The sequence below is a fragment of the Notolepis coatsorum genome, assembly GCF_963971535.1.
Source record: "Notolepis coatsorum genome assembly, contig: SCAFFOLD_515, whole genome shotgun sequence".
Lineage (NCBI taxonomy): Eukaryota > Metazoa > Chordata > Actinopteri > Aulopiformes > Paralepididae > Notolepis > Notolepis coatsorum.
The window spans coordinates 24,658-34,798 of NW_028171576.1; the positions used below are offsets into that span (position 1 = coordinate 24,658).

A 10,141-nucleotide genomic window follows, 5' to 3' on the forward strand; every position below is an offset into this window, starting at 1 on the left:
AGGGGACCCGGGGCACAAGACACGCCGGAATTGGGTTAACGAGCTATATGTGTGTGTGGGCGGGGGCGGGGGAGGGGGGTGTGGGAGGGGTTCGGAAGCGGGATATCAGCCACAGCCTTGATAAGCTTTGAGAAGATGAGCAAAAGCCTAGCTTGCTTGTGGTTTCTCTTCCTCATGTCCTGGGGATAACCCGCACAGCTTTCACCCATCACTATATCTTCCAAAAGAAAAAAGGATGGGGACCCTGGGGGTAGGCAGAAGACTCTGGCGGGGGGGTGGGGACGCAGCCAGAGTAACATACCTGACCTGTCCACTGAGTCATCTGCGCTGCTTTGTCCCAGGAGCGAGGGGCCAGGAGAGGGAAGTAGGAAGGTCGTCGCTCATCAGACCGCTGGCACCAGACTGGGTCGTTTGTGTGGTGGAATCTTCTTCTCCAACTCGTTCTCTGGTGCTTCTGACTGCTTATGAGCTACAGTATGTGTAATCTTTTGACGTGAAAGAGCGAGGAAGGGAGATCGTCGTCACTATCACTACCCCGGCTTATATGCCACAGGTAGTGGGTGTGCCCTGGTCAGTGGTGCATGATTAAAAGATCTTTCAGCAAGCCCTGATAGGGCTCAGACGTAGTCCAATAGGCAGCCAGCATGAAATATAACCTGTAACCAGAGAGAGAGAGAGAAGGGGTGTTTGTGCCAAAGCTTTAAGAGGAGGCTTCCCCCTCAGTCTGACTCAGTATCACACAGGACCAAACAGACGTCGCTTCTCTTCTACTGCCGACTGCTTGCTACCCTACGGTGAGTATAGAGACTGAGGGAGGAGCTGGACACCACAGCTAGACGATGGAGGGCAGGAGATGAAGTATATGGACACAATTGAACCACATGGACTTAATGGACTAAGTCTCTCTTGTTATCTGTAAACTATCTCTGTAAACTAAGTCCCTAGAAGAGGAATATGTGACGTAGTTTAAGAGTTTTAAGTTGATAGGTTTAAGTTGATTCTTGATGTTTGTAATATTGTGATTATTGCTGTTTCATAGGACCTCCCTTGAATAGTGGTTTATTGATTGTTCCCCTCCCACCCCTATTGACCAGTGAGAGCCTGTTCTCTGGATGGAGGAGGGTATTTCACTTTTCCAATCTGTGCCAATACTGTTTGACTCGTATTTTAAGATGCGGTGTGCGTCGAAACGTTAGTCGTTTGCACCTTATCAAAAAAATATGAAAGGGAATTGTGTGCTCCAGTACAGTATCATCAGCCGTTGAGAAGTGGCCCATATAACTCTTTCTACTATATTGTCCTATTCTGAGAGCAGCAACCTTTTTGGGGAGGGACCGTTTTGTGAGAAGACAGACAGAATTAACATGAAATATTAATACATGGAAATATTAGATAATGGGAGCGTGAAACAGAATTAGAATGTTTGTAGATGTAGAATGTATGTAAATGATTGTTATACGGGGAGAGGAGCAGGAATGATGTTTATATGCTGGCAAGAAACTCAACTTGTATTTACTCAAGAATCTCGTGAGGGCGACTTAATGACTCAGTTGCACATAATGGCATTCACCTGGACTAAAGATTACAGCAAATTCAAGTATTTATGTATTTTAATTTTTCATTTGAACACTTCAACCATCCTGACAGAGTAGTTGCGAGGGGAGGGAAGGTTACATTCTTATTACAGTACAGTATACTCAGCAGCTCCACTAGAACAATTGGGAATTAACTGCCTTGCTCAAGGGCAATTTGACAGGAGTTGTTGAGCCAAGAAAGAGTGTCCAGGGATTTAATCCCACAACATTCAGGCTGTGACCTTCATTCAATATCCTAAACTCACTTGTCCTTGTGTCATCATGGGAGTCTGACTGTCCCCAATCATAGAACTTAATATTATTTGAATTTACTAATAATAAATAACTCTTCTCTGTCTTCTTGCAGCCACAGCCATGTCTCGTCTGGAGCAGGTGATTGTGTCCATGGTGGAGATGTTTGAGGAGTATGCAGGTGAGGACGGAAAGAAGCGTCAGATCAGCACAGACGAACTCAAAGAGTTGTTGGAGAAGGAAGTGGAGAACCCTGAAATCAAAGTGAGATATTCGGCACACTTCATACATCACTGACAATATGCAATATGCAAGATCCAGGCATTATCAGGATATGTGTGTGTGTTTGTTTGTGTGTGTGTGTGTGTGTGTGTGTGTGTGTGTGTGTGTGTGTGTGTGTGTGTGTGTGTGTGTGTGTGTGTGTGTGTGTGTGTGTGTGTGTGTGTGTGTGTGTGTGTGTGTGTGTGTGTGTGTGTGTGTGTGTGTGTGTGTGTGTGTGTGTGTGTGTGTGGCATGGTTTGTGTTTTTATGCCTGGTATGCATGCATTCTGTTATACAGAAAGGCCCATTACACAGCAGCTTTGGTTCACGTATTAATTATTCATGTTTATTTATTAGGATCTGCATAAAATTTAAGCATAACAAACAGCAGAAACATTCAAAAGTGAAGCTTCTAAATACAAAAATGGTCAGTGAAGAGTGGACAAGATAATATACAACACGAGCAGTAAAAATATAGTGATAAAATAACACCATGCATAGTTAACAGTCATAACAATAACATCTTACAAAGCGAGGTAGGCTATGGTAAACCATAAGCAGTTAGTCAGTCAAAATGTGAATGAGTTCCATGAGTGTGTAAATTAGTACATAGGAGTGACCATTTTAATTTAAAGGGATATTTCACTTTAGTAGAATATCATTCATATTAGATCTGTTTGAGAAATCAAGTCATCCAAAGACAACTAACAAAACTAATTTGCCATTGGCTTTAGCAACAATAAAACATGGTAAAGTATTCCATAGTGAAAGAGTTGATTTGAGCAGATTTGAGAGGATTAACTCCTAAACAGGATTAAATCATGGTTTATCATTTAATTATGTTTGTTGGACCAAACTTTGAACTTAGTTTAGAACAAATCAGATTTTACTCTGAACCTATAGATTAATCTTAATTCTGTTGCTCCAAAATGTTAAACTCCAATTTAAACTTTGATCAGGTTGCTTAACTTTTGTAATAGCTGCATTTTTTTGGGTGGACGGAACAAAATGAGAGTTCCCCTGGGAAAGACGAGGGACAGACTCAGCCAAGTTTAGTTTTAGGGATGATGAAAGATATTTCTCAAGAAGATACATTTGAGCTGCTCTGCCAAGCCATGAGCTGAGTGAGCCAGATAACACCAGGCAGCAGAAGAAGGCTACAGTGTAACATTTGCCTAGTTAGCTATAGGTCAACTTAACTGTAACAACATACAAATAATTTCATCTTGATTTAAAATATGGTTAAAATTAGTTTCATATTAGTTTAAACTTAGATTTACTAAACATTTGAGTTGTGCAACATAGCTCCAATTCATTTAAACTCTGAATTAACACATTTTAAATCTAGATTTACTCATCTCTGATTAGAGCTAATTTTGGATTAAATTAAACCTTGCCGGTGCAACCAATCCATAATCCCTTAGCAAAATAGGCCGGTGTACTGGTGATGGCAAGTATGTGTCGTGTGCTACAGGACAAGATCCATCCAGATGACATCAAGGAGGCGATTGAACTGCTGGATAAGAACAACGATGGAGACGTCAACTTCAGAGAGTTCTCCAGGTGTGTGGCTGCGCTGGCCAAAGGCTACTACAAGCAGAAGAGGGGCAAAGGAGGCAAGAAGGGGAAGGCCAAAGAGGGAGACGATGACCAGGCGTGACACCTTCAAAGTCTCTCTCTCTCTCTCTCTCTCTTTCTCTCTCACCACACACTGGTATTTACAACATGATCTTCTGTAGGGGAGTGTTGTTTGAAATCCTGTCTGAACTGCTGACACAGTGGTGTCTATTGGGGACATCATACAGACACACACTGTGCAGGTAGCCTAGACACAGCTCTGGTCTTGAGTTTGCACACACTGTGGTGAAACACAAGCATGTTGTACAGCTGGTATGCCAATGAGCAGAAAGCACTATGCAGAATTCTCTACCTTGTTTTTTGAAATGTAAACAGACAAACAAACAAACAAACAAACGTTCATTTCAAGGTAAAACTCAATAAAAATCCAATTGAAAATCTCATTTAATGTGTTGTTGTTGTTGTTGTTGTTGTTACTGTTAATGGAGGGAACAGAATCGAAGGTGAACCTTTACGTTCTGGGAGCTGCATGATTTGGTAATCACTGCAGGTGCAGCAGACATTAGGCATTAGGTTACTCAAGAATGAGACAAGCTGGCACTCATCAAACATTCAACACAGGTCGCCCATCAGGTCACCACCGATCACTGTCACTCCTCCTTCAATAGGGATCCCCTGGTCTGTCCTCTCCATTTCCACTCTCCTTGGATGACCTTCCACTGTCAAACATCTCTGCCTAAACAAGGAAACTATAAAAGAAGGAAGGGGCATTATCAAGGCTGTAAAGTTAACGCACAATTCTATTAGCGCCACAATTTTTTTTAACTCCCGATTAACTTAATTTTTCTTTTTACTAGACTTCACACAGGTGTATTATTGATACTCTCATTGATACTATGTTTGTTTTTGACTCAAAGTCTAGTCATTACCTCATAATACCAGCGTTCTAATACTCTGCTTGGTGCCAGACGTTGGTGTCAGTTATATTGAAGCCTATGGGAGATTCAGATTCAGATTCAGATTCAGATTCCCAACATATTGACACGTCGTATGACCTTTGATGAAGAAATGCCTTTACCTAATGAATGAACACATTTCAGAGAATACTTTATTAGTTTACTTGGTCTCCAAATAGTATCCGTAGATGATATATGCCTACTTCACAGGTCTCATGGCTAAAATGGAAATGCTCACCACAGCAAATAAATCAAATGGAATGTCCTTTGAAAATAAAAAGTTTAGAATAAAGGAACATGTGTTTTCTTCATTCATTATATCTTTCTATCATAACTGCAGTAGTTTTAGGAGGCTGCTTAACAATTATTGACATGGCTAATACTAGCTAATATTATGGGAATATCACATCAATATTACATCAAATTAAACAAAAGGCTACTAGACGTCATGCTTATGAACTTGATCAGAAAATAATGCATCATAATGAATCTCTGGCATGATAAACCCTCTGCAGTGTTTTCCGGTCTGAGGCAGTGCAGTTGCCGTACCAGACTGTGATGCAGTTGCTTTCTATGGCACACCAGTAATAGTTCACCATAATCTGAGGAGACAGGTGGGCTTTCCTCAGTCTCCTCAGGAAGAAGAGGCACTGGTGAGCCTTCTTGACCAATGACGAGGTGTTGAGAGTTCAAGAGAGGTCCTCGAAGATGGACGCTCGTCCTCCATCCCAGTGATATGGACAGGGGCATGCAAGCCGGCTCTACTCTTCCTGAAGTCCACGATGAGCTAGTTTTCTTGGTGTTGTTGTCGGTGCACCACGCCGCCAAGTGCTGGACCTCCTCCCTGTAGGCCGACTCATGGTTGTTTTTTATGAGGCCCACCACTGTTGTGTCGTCTGCAAACTTGATAATGATGTTGGCGCCATGTATAGGAGTGCAGTCATGGTTGAAGAAGGAGTAGATACGGGGGCTCAGCACACAGCCTTGCAGTGTTCAGGGTGAGGGTGGAGGAGATGAGATTGTCTATCCTAACAAACTGGGGTTTGTTACTTAGGAAGTCAAGTATCCAGTTGCAGAGGGGTGAATTGATTTGACTCATCTGCTGTCCCATATGTGTAGATGTAACGTGAAGATTTAGTGAACACCACAGGCAAGGTCAGAAGGCATCTAAGATTAACTATAAGTAGTATGAATGTTATAACAATAGAGCAAGAGAGACTGTAACTGAGGGGTACAATTCCCTGACTGTATTGAATAAGTATGGTATCATTAAACCACTACTGCGTTATGTACATTACTACTGGCCATACAGTACACAGGTATATGTGATGAACACCCCCACAATAACACGGCTTCACAAGAAATACTGTTTAGAAGAATATTTATTAGCAGCACGAAGATTATCTTACATTACTTATCAAGATTGAGAGTTGCGCTTGTAAGGCGAAGAATGTGCATGAATAGGTCAAGAGCGTAAGTCCATGAGCATATTACGCAGGGGATAATTAATACCACCCGTAGCATGAGAATTATATATGGTACACTCGTAGGTCAGCTGGAGATACTAAGGGGTTCCCTCCGGTTGTAAGCCAGCAGGGGAGAGGATTTGTCGGTAGCAGAAAGTCTGGGTCAACGAGGAATAAGGAGACTCCAGGTACAGGAGACATAATAATCCCTTGATCCGTAGACAAACAACAGCTATTCGCCGGTATGCAGTGCCGCATGGAGGAAAGCTAGCCAGCCTCAGAGTACTAGAGGCGGGCTCGACGGTGCTCCTCACAGGGTAAATCCCACACAACAGTGGGTGTAGACGATTCTCCGCTCCAACAGCTACAGGACCAAAGCAAATATAATCCAGCCGAAAAGGGCTCTGTAGTCGTCGGGTAGGTTATCCAGTGTACATATCCACACGGTTCTCGTCTAGGGCTCCTCGGATGACGGCACCAGGTTAAGCCGCCCAGCCTGGATAAGCACACTAGCTCGGTACGAGGAAACGTTGGTAATGCTGGTCACTGTAGAACGGTAGCCGCACGATACACTATACATAATAGACTATTACTTAATAATAGAATAGGTCGAACTCGACGATACAGAGTTAAACTCTGACACTTCAGCTATCAATTCGCACGCGGTCTCAAGGCTCTATTTCGGGGCAAAACGGGCCCACTTCACAGCACGTTGTATCGTGGTGTGAGGCTTCAACTTATTGGGTAACTAACTGCTGTATCCACCTGCGACGTATTTATACGTAAGGTGAACAATCTAGTACCAGCCTTATTTCTGTCTCGTATTCTTGCGCAGAACCGGGCATGTCCAGACATGTCTCAGCGGTGACTTTGAACTAGACATTGGGGGGTATGGCCGTGGCGCCTAGGGGATCACTGTCCAATAGGAGAACGAATATTATGGTCTGGCCTGTAAAGGGATATTCCGTGTATATGTACAAAGAATATACAAGGGATATCAGACGATATACAAATACTATACAATATATCTCAAGTAATAAATATATATATTCGGTTTAATCTGACCCTTTGTAACAGAGACAATTGACTCTAGTTGTCTCTACAGGGAGGAAATTACATTACTAATGAAATATGTGACCCGGCACAGTCTAATCCGTCTTGACACTTTGAGTGCCACGGACGAGAATTCTCGTTATTTCATGTCGACCGTTGAGTGCCACGGACGGGAAATCTAGTTTTTAATAGTTTTTTTTTAAATGTATTAGCGATTTCCATTCATATTTCATCAATCTAGCCTCCCGTTACCACTGGAACTCTCTCTGAGCTCCATTGGGGAAATACCGCCCCCTATCGTCTCTCCCTGTGGTACTGCACCCCATTGGATTAGACTGAATGAATTACTTCTCAGACAAGTCACCCGAGACGATCGGATTCATTCTGGACCATCAGAACAGCGTGGAATCTGTGTTTCGACCACCCAGCATTGGATCAATAAACGCAATCGATATTTGGAATGGCGATCAGGAATTGGAATAATCTTTTTGGAGAACATCTGATCTGAGGTAAGGAATCTATTTTTACTAGTCTTAGGATAATCAGAGCTTTTTTCACAGAGATATCAAAGTGGGCCCTATGTGTGTGTGTGTGTGTGTGTGTGTGTGTGTGTGTGTGTGTGTGTGTGTGTGTGTGTGTGTGTGTGCGTGCGATCAGGAAATAAGAGATTCGATTTTTCAGCCCGCTTCTATAGCGTGCATAAGTATACGTATACTATCGACAAGCTAGCGTTTATTTGAAAACTATTCATAAATAGGCCGAAAAATGACAACGTGTTTTGTGTATTACAGTAAACGCCGTTTATCACAGAATCTTCTGAAATCTTCTGGAAGTTTCAAGAAACTAGCGTTTTTCAAAATGGTATAAAACGGAAATGAACCGATTAAAAAACAATCCGTTTCGACAATGTTGACTGCAAACAAGCCATTGATAAGCGACGGCCAGATTAGACACATTGCCATAATTTAAGATGTAGTTTCTGCGTTCGCAAATATGAGAGCGCTATCATTGAAGTGGGTGGTGGCACGCAACAAGGTTTTGAGATGGGGAGGCATGGCATCCAAAGTGTTAAGAGAACAGCCAACAGCCCATTTGAAGCTCTGTATAGCTTAAACATTTTAAGCTTGCATAACAAAACCCTATTATCTGTGCCTGGTCACATAATTATGGTGCATGAATCAAACTCTCTTGTCACTGTTGAGTACTTTAGATCTAGAGGCAGTGGCGGACTGGCCATCGGGACGTTCTGTAACATGCGTTACTTTATGAAGAAGATGTCAATGTGTTGATAAATGAAGTGTGGGCCCAATATGTTAGGATATGCCAATGTCAGCATATTTGGGTCACTTGACCTTTAAGATTCCAGGTATGGGTGTGGTTAGGGGCGGTCCTAACCATCAGGGGGCCATCTTGGATTGGAATCATGGCCTCATGGAGTTTTTGTTTGCTTACTGCTATTGTGAGAGGAAGGGGGGATTTTTCCAGGTCTCCTAAAAGATTCTCCAGTAACCAAGGACAGTTCAGCTACAGTGGTGTTTCCCAGTGGATTACTTCTTTTTCCTTTCCTTTTCTAAGATGTGGATCAACCCAGGACTTATCACCTTTTGGACACTCAAAGGTTTGAGTGGTGTTGGACCAAACTAGCTCTACCATGCAGGCTGCATGGTCTGGTAGGCCTGAACATTATACATGGTAACATACATGGTAACATACATGGTAACATACATGGTAACTGTTACAAAGGATCAGATTAAACCGAATATATATATTTATTGATTGATATATATTGTATAGTATTTGTATATCGTTTGATATCCCTTGTATATTCCTTGTACATATACACGGAATATCCCTTTAGCCCAGACCATAATATTTCATTCTCCTATTGGACAGCGGTCCACAGGCGCCAGAGCCATGCCTCCGGAGTCAGGTTCAAAGTCACCGTCAAGACATGTCTGTACAAGCCCGGCCTTGCCCAGGGATACGCGACAGAAATGAGGCTGGCACTAGATTGTTCGCCGTGCATATAAATATGGCGCAGGTGAATACAGAAGTAGAGTTACCCAATAAGTTGAAGCCTCACCCACGGTACTCCGTGCGGTGAAGTATGGCCTGTTTGGCCCCAAATAGAGCATTGAGACCGCGTGCGAATTATTAACTGAATTGTCAGAGTTTGGCGCTATACCGTCGAGTGCGACATATTTCTATTAAGTCAGTAATAGTCTATTTGTGTATAGTGTATCGTGCGGCTAAAGGTCTACAGTGACCAGCATCACCAACGCTTCCTCGTACCAGCTAGAGTGCTTATCCAGGCTGGGCTGCTTTCATGGCGCTTTCACCCGAGGAGACCTAGACGAGAACCGTGTGGACATGTACACTGGATTAATCTACCCGACGACTACATAGCCCTTTGCGGCTGGATTATATTTGTTTTGGTCCTGTGATTTATGGAGCGGAGAATCGCCGACGCCTACACGTGTTGGATTTACCCTGTGAGGAGACCAGTCGAGTCTGCGCCTCAGAGAGCCTGAGGCCGGCTAGCTTTCTTCACTGTGGAGCTACAGTCTACGGAGAACAGCTGTATTCGTCTGTGGATCAAGAGGCTATTGCACCGTCTCCTGTACTTGGAGTCTCCTTAGTCATCGTTGACCAGACTCTCTACTACCGACAGATCCTCTACCCCTGCTGGCTTACAACCGGGGGGACCCTTCCAGTATCTCCCGCTATATATTACTAGTGTACCATAGATATAATTCCCTAAGATTCAGGTTGTATAATTACCTCCTGCGTAACCAGAGAATGGACATTCATTATTGATTTGCCTACGCACATTCCTTTGCCTTATAAGCGCATCCAAAGTAAAATACAGAGTAGTATATTATGTACCTTTTGCTGCAATAAATACTTGATTACACCTTGGTGTGGAACCGGTTCATTGTGGGAAGTGTTCATCATATTTATATATCATGTACTGTATGGCCAGTAATTAAAGTAAATAAAA

General features: G+C 42.9%; 1 protein-coding gene across 1 annotated transcript; it reads left to right on the top strand.

The window, feature by feature from the left end:
- Positions 1–732: 732 nt before the first annotated feature.
- On the top strand, positions 733–4,096 carry LOC311248230 (protein S100-A6-like). The gene is made up of 3 exons (XM_084339152.1): positions 733–794; positions 1,942–2,090; positions 3,562–4,096. The coding sequence occupies exons 2-3, from the start codon at positions 1,950–1,952 to the stop codon at positions 3,745–3,747; spliced, it is 327 nt and encodes a 108-aa protein (XP_084195278.1). The 5' UTR covers positions 733–794; positions 1,942–1,949; the 3' UTR covers positions 3,748–4,096.
- Positions 4,097–10,141: the final 6,045 nt, after the last annotated feature.

Coding starts and splice junctions, on each gene's coding strand:
- LOC311248230 (XM_084339152.1), top strand. CDS start 1,950: ATGTCTCGTCTGGAGCAGGTGATTGTGTCCATGGTGGAGATGTTTGAG. Junction 2,091..3,561: donor TGGAGAACCCTGAAATCAAA/GTGAGATATTCG, acceptor CGTGTGCTACAG/GACAAGATCCATCCAGATGA.